Raw genomic sequence first — 13,302 nt, forward strand, 5'->3', positions numbered from 1 at the left:
TACCCTTTGAAATCTCCATCATTTTAGGAGATGGCTCTTACAGTCTCCCAGTGCACATTTCCTTTGCGACTGGGCTCATGATTGGAACCAAAGGTTTGCTGTGGTGTGAGACAAGCCGGGCCGGGCAGACAATTCCCCATCCAGGCACACGCTCCGTTCCCTAACCAGCTATAACGGTGTTACTTACAGTGAGACGGAAATGGTCCTTGTGTTTCTGATGCACCGCAGCGGTGAAGTGCTGGTCACTTGGCTGTGGGAGCCTATTCTCTTCATCCAAAATGTCAAGGATACCCACTAGCTTTGCTTCAATTATATCTAAAAGAAATGGATAAAACCACACAACTTCTAGTTTAATTCAATATGTTTCTGATTGAAATAGAATCTGCAACTTGCACGGTTGCAAAGCATATGTTCCTGTTGACAGAATATTTTCATAGCATGTACTGTAAGAGAGAGAGTACATTTAGTCGTGGTTTGGCCAAAGTAGGAGAGCAGCAGGAGTGGGGGTGACCATCATAAAGCACTAAAATATAGCGACCCACAACACACATGCAGAAAACTCATTTGGCTCACAATTCATAATTGTAAGTAAAACTCTCAAGAGAAAGGAGCGGCCCATCAGAGCAGTACCTGAAGCAAAACCCTACCTCCCTTCACCCTCTTACCTGCCCTCAAATATTCCTACATCGGCCATCTTTCCCCCTCCCATACAAAGAAACAACCAGTGACAAAAGTTAAGGCGACTCTAGAAAACTTTAGAAATTGGTATCGGAACTGAAAATGTGCCTAGCATGGTTAATGAGACGCTATAAACTTCACAACAGAATCCGCCATTAACTTCCCAGAAACATTTCTACTATAACGATTCTGTTGCTCCTAAAATTTTAGTGCTGTTTAGTTTAGTGCCAACTATTTGTATATTGGTATTTAAGCTTTCTCCAAAGATTCTCTGTCTGGCTTTTAAATTACACCCAAATTTGTCCAGTCTCGTATGGGTATGCACACACATACGCGGTAGGGCACTATGCAGCATACATTATCAATGCTAAAGGAACATTGTTGAGATGCTAAGGATTCCTCCGCCATATAATTATCTTTGGAAAGAGAATTGCACATCTGTCTCAGGAACACAGAGAGGAAATTAAAACCACGGCAGCATTTTAACCATTCCAGTGTGCTAAACTCTTCTAAATTAGGAATAGGTTGCTTTTTCAATATGCTAATGGCTCCTCAAGCACATCCAAGAAATATGGATAAGGAGAAGAACATTTAAATGGAGATTAGATTAAAAAAAAATAGAGAATTTTAAAGCAGTTTTTTAGCTTTTCCTACAATTTATGGACGGTATGGAATTATAAAAGATATTTAGACAAAACTAATGATTGAGATGCCATACCTATACAGTCCTGATTGTCCACATAATGGACTTCATTTACACCAAGACCTTCTTTCTGATATAGTTCTTGTTCCTATGAAAAGGAGGAAAAAATATTTAGCAATTCTCTAGCAGAATTCCGTAAGAATCTCTCTGTACTCGCAACCTTCCATTTAAAGAGCTACATTTCTCAAAGCACAATAATATAAATCAATATACAATTCTGTTCTTCTATATATTTAGGTTAGACCATGCACTTAATAACTTACAGAAGGTAAACATGTGTAAATAATAAATCCTGGAAATATATATTATTATTATATATTATCATGATGTCATATGGAGTGGCAAAACCAAGAGGCAGCCACACGGATGCAGAATTCTTTGAAAAGCCCTTAATAGGTGGGATATAAAATTCTTCTACTGAGTTATGGCCATTCTCTGGGCAGACTTCTCCTAACTAGTAAACCAAATGCCACCTCTTATAAGGGTTCTTATGTATTGCAATTAACATTTATTGCAGAAATAAAATACAGGTTGGCTGGTGCATCGTAATCATTGACAAGAGACAGTTTATTTGCGGTTAAAACAATTCTGTTCCAAACAGGCTAGGTTTTGTTTCACTTTTTATTATTTTGTTTAATTGTTTTCAATTTATCATATAATTTCAATATAACGCCGCTGCTGGACAAGCAATGGCCCGTTTGCTTTCATTTTGACAAATAAGGCTCTTGGTTTATTTGATTAAACGTTGCCTACAAACATATTTGGGATGAAGAAACAGAACATTATAAATGGGTGCTCTACAAAAATGGCATTTTAAAAAAGCGTTTCACGAGACAAAAATAGGTTTAAGCACGGAGAACCGGTGGCTCAAATATTCTAATACATACAGATACACCGGAAGAACAGGTTGAGCTGGATCGTTATATCGTAAAAAGTCTGTTTTATGGCTAAAAAGTACTATTCTTTGTCCGAACCGCACTAAAATTGTATAATTATTAATAATGAACTAGTCATCAAATAATGAAAACAACACAGAGCGCATATATTGTTTATTGTAATCTGTAAACACTATTATATGAGTTTATTTAGCGTATGGAACTGTGAAGTGTATGATCCGGTAAAAGCGATGAAGTTAAGGATGGTTATACGCCAGATGGAAGGAAACAAGCTAGTTCACAGGTTCCATAGTCACGTTGCTATGTACACAACAAACCCCAAAATGTGCTCTCCTGCTTATAATTACAGGGAGAGAACTGGCAAAGCATATTATTTGGCTTGTCCTCAACAGGCATGCACGAAACGAAGCCAACACAGCGGCAACATGATTTCATGTTCAATACTTGATTCATGCGCGGTCGCAGTCACACTGTTCAAATACACTATATACTTATTCCATTTCTATTGAGGGGGGACATGTATTGCCGTTCTTAATTACTTTGCTTCCCCCTTCATTATACAGTAGCCGGTCTTAATAACCTTGCTGCCCCCTTCATCATACAGTATCTATATAAAAGCATTAATTGTTGGGTTTACTATAATAATAATAATAATAATAATAATAATAATACAAACACAAAATTAGAAAAAAAGAATACGAGAAAGAGAAAAACAAAAATCAGCAAATATGTGCGGGCAGGTCTGTCATTTTATTATTTTTGCTGCAGGATCAATCACATAAAAACAACATACTTTAAGAAGCTTTTTCAAAGTCTACGGCAACGACCTATCACTACCTGCGTTTGTGTCACATGGCAATTAAGGGTTCCCAAGAACAACAAAAAATTAATTAATAAGGCAACATTTTGCTTGATTAAGGAATTGTTTCTGGGAAGGGTCCGAGCATGCAACGATACTAGGAACGATGTCTCTAATAACATATTTAGTTATAACGGCACATTTCAATTAGGAAGAAAAAAACCTAAGCTTCCCAAACTAGAGAAAAATGTATAATGCTTCAGCCTTTAATGTCTACACATTATTATCCGCTCACCGCTTTAACCAAGATAGCATTTTATAGTTCCTCGGTTTTTTTTGTTCCTGATTAAATTCCTCTTTATGTTTAGCCATTTTTTAATTAGCACGGGTTATGCCTAATAAAATGCCTTTTTGCTGATCCGATGCCAGCACATATCTCTGCGGCGCGCATAAGGTGAAGCCGGATTGTTGTTCCGACTCACGAATCACTGTGTAAAATAATTCCCCTCCCTCCTCTGAAGAAAGCCTGCTTTAGTGTTCTTACATAAAGAGAGAACAGAATGTTTATCGAGCACATTTTGCACGAAATCAATGTCTGCGGCGGCATATTACTTTTAAACGTCGCAAACCTTCTTTATTTTCTGATGTACTCTCGAAAAGACATTTGCCGCTGACAGAAATCAACACTGTGGATATCCCTAATCGAGTTTAGTGGGGGGAAAATGCGTATTCCAAATGGAAGAGAACATATGTTTAATATCGGAAGGATAAAAGAAACGAAGTTTAATGCCGGCAATATGAACGTCACATTCAGAAATGTCGAAATCTCAGTATTAAAGGCGGCGTTGGTTTTACCGTCTATTTTCAACCACCCAACATAAGCCACTTGGGAACGAGAGAGCGCTTGCAAGCTAAAAGAATTTGGAGGACATCTTCAAAAATCGCCTACATGTAATATACATAGAATCAAAAACTGAAATATACCATATTAAATAAAGCTTATATTAAATAAAGCTTATATTTTTGAACATTTCCAGGCCTGTTAAGTCCTATAGATGATAAAATTCATAATGATAAGCAACTGTAGGATGAGTTACCGACACAGGCACGGAGGTAGACTCCGAGGGCTTCGGTCCGCAAGCAGAACTACAGTTCCTTTGCAATTAATATTTTGTTAAAACAAGCAAATCATATTATTGACAAATTTGACTATTGTAGATAACTTTAAAAAGACCATTTAGTAAGCATGTAAGGTATGGGCAAATTCAGTCTCATGGTTTCTAATTATCATTGATTTTTCTATATAGCGCCATCATATTCTGCAGCGGTGTTCTAATAAGGTTATTGTCAGTGACCAGCATCAAATAAATTACATTCCACAATTGTATTGTCAACTCAATTCTCCATCTCTTCATTATGTTTACATACAATATTATGCTGCGTTTCCACCTATTCTGGTCAATTTAATACTACTGCATCGGAAGCATTACTCTCAGTTTGGGTGCCAAATATTTCCCCAGGAATAATGTGTTACTCATGCAAAATGCTGCTTAATCCATAATCTTACATGGGAACACTTAATTGTCATGTTCGCTGTTGTTTTTACTGGACTAAACCTTCAGAATAAACAAATATAATGGCAGATCTGCTAAGCTGTATTCGTTTTGAATATTAAGGAGTGCAATTAACATTTTGTCTGAATGGAATAGCACCAAGAACCAAGTCAAGTTCTTAAAGCCTGAAAGCAGGTGTCACTATCGGAAATGAAAGTATATACATCCTGAAATCTTATTCCTCATGCACTGTCGTTTTAATAATTAAAGTATCATTCATGGCCCTGAGCCGAACGGTCACAGAACAGCTTGTTTTGATTCTTTACTGCCGATGGTTCCTGTCTAGATGGATTTGTGTCTGCAGCGAGCTCCCAGGCATTGTGAAAAGTCCAATCGCTCCCGAGCAAGGTGCGCATGGCTTACACAGGGCACAGCAGGAACTGATTAGACATAACATATGTACGTCTTCATACATTTTACACAAATGGGTTACTGCGACCAAACAGAAGCACCCCGCTTTAAAGAGAAGTGGTGCGCTGAATGAAGAAGCGCGACGGTCCACAAATCTTTCTTAATCCTACGCAGGTCACAAGGAAAAATATGACTTGGCCTTATGCTCTGGAACGCATTGTAAAATATATACAAATAATAAAACTGAGGGCCCTGGAGGTTTAAATTATTAGCAATCTCTATTTTTCTTGATATTTTAAGGAACCATCAATTATTAAACCTGTAAGATATAGCTGTGGAAGAAAAGACCATAAGTATTGAGATCCTGGAGAAAGAAGAGTTCTAGACCTCTAAAGCCAGGGTCATCTACAAGTTGCTTCCAGGGTGACGGCAGTGTTCTCGTTACTACTTAATAGCGCTCAAGTTATTGGCATACTCCATGGAGTATCTATCTACTCTACCACAAATGACCACGAGGAATTCAATAAAACATTCAGAGCAGTACATTAATAAGTATTTGGACGTTTACGTTCATACTCAAAATACCCCTCAATGAAAGACCCCCAAAACACTTTCACAGCAGCCCTCACAATCATTCATTACTCGTGGTATATGAAGGGTTGGAGACTGATTAGTGATCACTCCATAGAAAGAGCAAATCCATCTGTATTAGCCTGTTGGGGGATATTAGGAGACTGTTCTTCAATGGCTACCAGTTATTTGTACATCTGGGACACAGATCTCGCATTCTCAAGCTACATCAATCAATATTGTAAACACGTGCAAGGCTATACATTAAACAGTGAATAATAAACCAGAAACCTCCCACGTGTTTACATTTTCTGGATCAAATAACGTCATAGAAACTGGTATTCATTTTGTCCATCGCTGCATAGAAAAAACAAATGATTGTAAAGCAGCGTTTGATAGCCTTTGTCTGTTTAAGGAATGGCACAGGGTTTGTAATATAAATTCGCTGGTGATTTTCAGCTCTGGCAAGCTGAGAATGACGGGGCTATAGGAGAGGATCAGAATTCTCAATCTCTCATCCAAAATTCCACCTCAGGTGGAAAATAACCCAGGGAAATGAAATGGCAGGATAATGATCTCAAAAAAAAAAGGCAGAAGGTAAAATCTATGTCTAGAAGAGAGGTCAAACGCCGTCCTTACAGATGAATTTTCTGACTGAACCATGAATTAAATCATCTGTATTCACTACACGTCATTTTCATATTACAGATATCACCATTTGCCAGCTGAAAGGGGTTTGACATATGTGTGGCGGACTGTAATAACTAATAGTTAATGAGCTTAAAGATAGGCCAGAGGAGGCGCGCAGTGATAGCCTGGTAACTGCCTATGGAATAAATTGAATGAAGGGAAACCAGAAAGAAAAAAAAGGGCAGGAGGGTCAAACAAGATGAGACATTACATCCAAGAAAGTACATTGATATATGCCTAGGAAAAGATGGGCTGGAGAAGGAAAAACGGGGTATTAAGTAGAACGATCTAGAAATATAGAGCGGAAATAATCTCAAATGATGCCTGTGACAGGAGAATGGATTTCTCTAGCACTATGCGGGCTATAGACTGCAGCTCTCACGGTGCTCTGCTAATAAAAGGTTAGCGATGCATCGGGGAAGTGGTACAGCAGCTGGAACGCCTTAGGTGTCCCATGATGGCACAGAGGAACGTAGCAGTGTATAAATAAACTAGTGTATCCCCAAAGTTGGGCAGCTGTCCTAGTAATAAATTTATACGGACGCCCCCAGGGGCCTTAGTTAAGACTTATTGTGTTCCACAGGTAATAAGCCGGGAATCTCCTTCATACCTCCTTGAGGATCCGTTCATTGAAGAACTGCTGCAGCTTCTCATTACAGTAGTTAATGCAAAACTGTTCGAAACTGTTGTGTTCAAAATATTCTGAAACAAGACAAGGGAAGGAAAAAGTCAGCTTTCAGTATAACAACGTTATTTTACTATGCAAAGATACACATAAAGGTGTAAAGCAACCGCTGATACTGTCATTAATTCTACAAGTACATTGAGATGCTCAACAACAACAAAAAAGGACATATATTGCCTCCATGATGAAGATACCCACTTGGGAACGCGTCAAACAAAGTTAAGCTTACTTGTGCTAATACAGAAAACTGTCTGAAAGAAGCCTGGAAGAAAAATCTTGTCTGATGTGTTTGTGAGCCTACAGCGTGAAAAATGTGACAGTATGAAAGCCAGCGACCGTTTTGTGATGCTTGACCCCTTACAGCGACACTCAAAGGGTTAATAAAAGTGAGGGGTTTCATTTTCGTCCTTTTTTTTTTTTAATATGTTTTACAAGGGACATTACAGTGCTGCCAAGGGGCATCACTCTTAACGAAATGAGTCCCTCTCTCCCCAGGCAACAGGAAGGTCACAGCACAGTAACAACAGAGAGGTGATGTAGTGTACGGGGCAGGAGGCCATAGGTCGTCTTCTAAGAAAATCATTAGAACGGCACATTAGGTGTGATGTTGCGATTGCTTCATTCATTCTACAGCTTCCAATCTTGCTTTGGTGTCTGGGGTCATTTTAAAATTAATTTAACCCTAATCTTCTGTGAGATGCCTTTTTGTGTTGGTGGTTTTTTTTTCTTACACTGCAATCCAGTACAAGAGTAGGTTTTATGAGTGTTCTTCCCCTTTACTAATGTCATTAAGCAGGAATACCTGCTTGTAAAGTCTCATTCTACAAAAGCCATATTTCTGGCTAGCCACCGCTTAACTATACTGGGATTTTTCCTGAAGGATAGATAGACAGATAGATAGATAGATAGATAGATAGATAGATAGATAGATAGATAGATAGATAGATAGATAGATAGATAGATAGGATCTGTAAGTCCTCTATCATAAGAGCTTTACATATCCGTGTGCACACCCACTGCATTACCGATAGTATACAGATGGCATTAAAAGCCAGGTAAGAGTTAACATTAATCCCGTGGGGCACGGCAAAAGAAGAGAGGCATCAAATACAAGGATGAGTGTGATGTGGAAAGAGGATATGATAATAAGGAGCAGAAAGTAATGCACACGGGAGGTAGCACATGCATTATACTGTACGGTGATGTCCACAGATGATGCTCTAGAGATACACAACTCCACTACACTCATGGCTGATGCATACAACGTACCCAGGGACTTCACACTGCCCACTCTATGTCACCTACAATGAATATCCTTCTAACCTGTACAGCTAGCATATTTCCACACTGTAATTGGAAAGGGTTTCTCAAACGCGCTGAATAATATATACATGCACCCTCATGAAAATTTATTTACGAGGAACAGACGAATGTCTAGGGATGGAGCTGTCAAACGGATTGCTTTTCAATTAGCAAGTTGTGACATCAAATTCCAAAAAATAATGTGGTGTTGTTGCCTTTCGGCTCTATATTATACTGATGTACTGGTAGCGAACAAATTGTCAGGGATCAGAATACTCGGTGAACCTAGTTGCGCCCTGTCGGTAAAGGGCATGTTGCAACCCTTTGTTGTAATTACATTTTCAATGACAAAAAATAGTTACTATGATTAATAATATCATATAAATGTAAGCACAACCTAAAGATGAACGAATAGTAAACAGCCGTGGGCGTAAACAAGACTGCATTTACATTCTACACATGAAGACAGCTGCCACCCACTGCTTTAGTTAAAATAAAAGCCAAGGTGTAGGAAAAATATTCGGAAAATAAAGAAAAAGTAACTAAATGGATGGGACATATACACATGTTGGTATTGCCATTATGTAGGGTTGCCACGTCAATCGTGTTTTCCAGGAGACATACAATTTTCACATGACGCTGGCATGAGATGTATTACTGAGTATTAGCTTCCCTTCCATGAGTTCAAACATCGCGCATACTACAGGGGGCAGCACTTTACATGTGCGGGGCAGAAATATGTGTGGTCCCCTATAAAACCATGGTAGTGTAGGCTTTTGCCTAGACTCCCTTACAGGTATTATGGCCCTGATTAGCCATGGTGGCAAGAACACATAGACATACCATAAACACCGACAAAAGTCCCCACCCTAAACAATTTACTTTATTAAAATATGGAGCGATAGAAATACAAACAATGGTGGATGAAGAAGAAAAGTGAGATTACTTACCAAATCCAGCTATGTCTAAGACGCCGATAAAAAAAGAGGATGTTTCGAAGGGAAAGCACTGGTTCACCCGGTTCACCACGTGGTCAAACAGCCGGCTGTACACTGCTTTGGCCAAAGCATCTCGGGCATTGTTTGCCTGCTCCACTTTCAGTGGGACTCTGGAACACAAATGGTGCAGAAACAGCTGTGAGTGTCTATTTGTAACAAAAGCCATTATTATTTACATTTTAAGAATATGGCAAAATGTGGACATGCTAACAATTTCTTGGCAAGATAGCACTACAGCGAAACCCTAGTCACAAGTTCATACGTTAATACGCTTCCTAAATAGCTTTCACAATTTATATGTCCGGTGTGCCCCTTTATGCAAATGCAGCATTCTGTAGAAGCCCCTCATATACATTTGCCCCTTTACTCAGTATTTTCTGTGTATAAAGTGCATTTGGACAACCACATCTCCTTGAATATGATACGCTTTCCACCAGTAATCTCCAGCACTGATGTGGCAAACGCTACAGGCACTTTGAAGAATGGTTCTTAAAGTACTTTAATATTGGGGGTGGTTTATTGGGGCAGTAAGGAACTGTAAATGGTTCCCTTAATATTTAGGCTCTATAGAATAGGAGCAGATACATTCCTGATCTTAAACTACTCATTTTAATTAAATCTATCCCTAATAGGAAAAGAGATGTGGATGTGTGTGTGTGGGGATGTGTGTGTGTGGGGGATGTGTGTGTGTGTGTGTGTACTTGCAGTTCCACATATAGCTGTCAGGGTGTCTAGCAGCATTTACACCCTGTCTGGAGCCTTTCTCAGTAATATTTATGGGCATTCTACGCACTTTTGGCGATGGTGTCCTAGACATAATGGCTAGTACACACTGGGTGTGCCAAATAATCTGAGAAATATGTTTCGAACTGTCTCACAGGAAAGGAGTTAACTGGCCCCCCTTAAGGATCAACAACTCTCTACAACGGCATAAAAACAACAGCCTTAAATGGTACTTGGGAACACTGCCGGCATTAAAAACAAATCCTTTGATCGGCGATTTTCAGTGTCAGAATTTGTTTGGTGTTACACCAACCAGAATAAAGCAGTGTCCCAAGCTCCTGTACTTTACGGCTCTACGGAGCGTTACAAATGATAAGAACGTGGATGTAAATATCTAATCACAAACTTTTATTTCCAAAGATAATGCGTAGTCCTACACAATCACGTCTTTAAGCCCTGTTTGAATAATTTATAGAGGGATCTTAGAACTGACAATGTGCTAATGTCTTGTTCTTGAGAATCCACACTTTTGAAATGTCAAAGCATGAAACGTGTCAACTTCTGCAATCAAGGGAGAGAAAGGACTAACAAAGTGGCCGCGCGACGAATTTATCTGGCTGTATAATTTATGTACCCATAAGTCTAGCGGCTCTTGCGACGTCTCAGATTTAACAATTGAAACTTTTTCAGCAAGAATTTCAGATGTTCTATGTAACTTTTGCCTAAAGCGCTAGAGATTAAAACAAATCCTTTAGGTAGTAACTCTAATTCGGACCCATTTGTGTAAAATTATTTGCAATACTATATGCTTCAAAACAGCCGCAATGTTATGGCAAATATTTCCTCAGTATACGGGATGGTCAAAAAAGCCTACTTTTGTTCAAGCATGCAATTATTATTATTATTGGTTTTACATAGGGCCATCATATTCCGTAGCGCTGTACAAAAGGAGTATAGTGTTCAGAACATAGTTCACTTCACTTCACTTTTTTGTTTGCTTGTGGCATGGTGTGCTGTAAAATGTGTGTTATGACATCATACTGAAAGTTACACAAGGCATGAGGCGGTGGGCATGGAGTGAAGTATCGTCATGATGGCCATCTCTATTTGTCAATGGCAAAACCCCGAAAGCCTAGATCAAAAATGTTTTTGGATCATAATTACTGGCTACATACGAGAGGCAATGGAACTTATCAATGAAAATGACATTTTGTGAAATACGAAATGTCCCTTCACACCTGGGGGGAAAAGCATACTCCGTAATCAAGTATTTGCTAGTCCTTTAATGCATTTGTGGTTTCCAGAGCAATTTCAGCTTACATGCCATTTAGTAGTGGCAAACACAAAGCTCAAATCTCGCCACCATTCAAAGCCATTTCATGCTTCAGTACTTAACTGTGCTGTAAATGTGGAAATCTGGAAAATCAAGCAAAAGCTTCTCCGCTAAGGTTTTATGGATGTTCAAGAACCAAAAAAGCAGGTTAAAAAAACGTAGCAATGTCCACTCTGCCTTAATGCGACCCCTTCCTACCTGTAGCCCCTACTTTATTATCACAACTATCAGTACCTTCATGCATGCCAGCACAAAAAGGTACACTGGTGGCCTGTGGGATTCCATTGGGTCTGGACTAGAGACCAAAGTCATCTGGGTGACTATGTCTCAAACAATACGAGATAAACCAATTGCTTAAATGTAACTATTTATTACAGCTGGGTGAGCTGGCCTGTAAAAAGCAAGCCGGGCTCCCTCAAAACCCTCTTTGGCCCTCGCAAGCCAACTTCCCCCCTGTTCCAGCACATCGAGCTCATGCATAGGTCCCGTGAGCCAAGGTCAGAGTTCTGCTCAACTCCTTGATTGAAATACTATGTATGACAGAAACAAGTTAAGAAACCTTAAAGCGACACCTCAGCTTCTAAAATTCCAAGGTGCAGCACCATAATAATGTGAGAAAATGTCATTGAAACTGAAAAAAAGGAATAAACTTACCAACTTTTACCAAAGTTACTACCTAAAGGATTTATATAATTTGTAGTTTCTTTTTCCTTCACTGGTTCCTAGATTACAAAAAAGAAAATAAAAAAGACAGGCCTTAGATTGCTACAGCCTACCCCCCTTTTTATCACCAAGAAACCAGTGAAAAAAAGTGGGCGGTGGTCTGATTTTAGAGAAATAAAAAATTCTAACTCAAAATCAGGGATCGAAATTAAAAAAACTCTATTATTCCAGGAAAATTTAATAAAAAACAACCATTAAATAAATAGTTCAGATATATTGTACAGATATATTGGCAGGTAACTGCACAATCATGTAGTGATATATTGCATATACATAAAAAAATTAAAATAACCAAATAATTTTTTTTTTAAATATTATTATTGTAATAGTCGGGAAGACTATTCATGTTTTCATGAACATCTTAGCTCTTCCCAGAGTACAGATGGAAAATAAAACGTGTATATGTGTGCGTGTGTGGGGGGGGGAATTAGCACTTGGTATGAACATGTGCTGTCACCTTAAGAGTGTGACCAACGCAGCAACAACGGGATCCGTAGCGGACTACATCCCCAACGGCAAACAAACTATTACAATACGATGAGATATGCGTAAACAAAGCATAGGGAAGCGTGTTTCCCTTTGAGTACATTTAAACAGATGCCATACATGTGTCCTTGTGCTTGAAGGACTCATTCATAATACAACACTGCAGAAGTCACCTCCCGCGGCTCGGAAAGCAGGCACAGTTAAAAGCAGCCCACTTTTCTCTTAAACTTTAAATTGATGTATCATATGAAATAGGACTACAAAGATTCAAAATCATTCATCTTGAAGCGATATCGCTCGTGGAAATGAAAAAAAAGAACAAAAGTGGGAATAATCTGTGCACAGACGTCACTCTATATACCTTATCACTGCAATGCACACACACAAGAATCATTTCCTCGCTATATCTCTTCGTTATACCATATTAGCTGGCGCATGATCGTCAGCATGTGATATTTGCCTAGACTAAGTGAATAGCGCAAGCCCATCGTGGTGCTAATTTCTAATTATGGAAGTGCCGGCACTAGAGAGGTCGGCAAAATCACATTTACAGACCGCCGTAACACTTAGGTCTAAATTAGATCTAAAACCGTCAACAAAAGTTCCAAAATACTAAGTCTTTGATAAAAAGATAATGTAATTTATGATAATAACTGCAACCTATTAAATGCTGTATTGCTATGATCATTGCTGATTCTGAGTCAAGCACTCAGATTTTAAATAACTATAGTTTAAATAACTATACATTTGTA

At 38.8% G+C, this 13,302-nt stretch overlaps 1 protein-coding gene across 2 annotated transcripts in view; it reads right to left on the reverse strand.

The window, feature by feature from the left end:
• The window catches only part of MYO6 (myosin VI), a 117,795-nt gene that overhangs the window by 46,765 nt on the left and 57,728 nt on the right, over window positions 1–13,302 (reverse strand). For both annotated transcript variants that reach the window (XM_053461088.1, XM_053461087.1), the window contains exons 13-16: window positions 9,238–9,395; window positions 6,911–7,002; window positions 1,397–1,469; window positions 188–315 (exon numbers count right to left, since the gene is read on the reverse strand). In XM_053461088.1, coding sequence (XP_053317063.1) covers window positions 188–315; window positions 1,397–1,469; window positions 6,911–7,002; window positions 9,238–9,395 — 451 coding nt within the window. The remainder of the gene's footprint in view (window positions 1–187; window positions 316–1,396; window positions 1,470–6,910; window positions 7,003–9,237; window positions 9,396–13,302) is intronic.

Source organism: Spea bombifrons, chromosome 3, assembly GCF_027358695.1.
Source record: "Spea bombifrons isolate aSpeBom1 chromosome 3, aSpeBom1.2.pri, whole genome shotgun sequence".
NCBI classification, from domain to species: Eukaryota; Metazoa; Chordata; class Amphibia; order Anura; family Pelobatidae; genus Spea; species Spea bombifrons.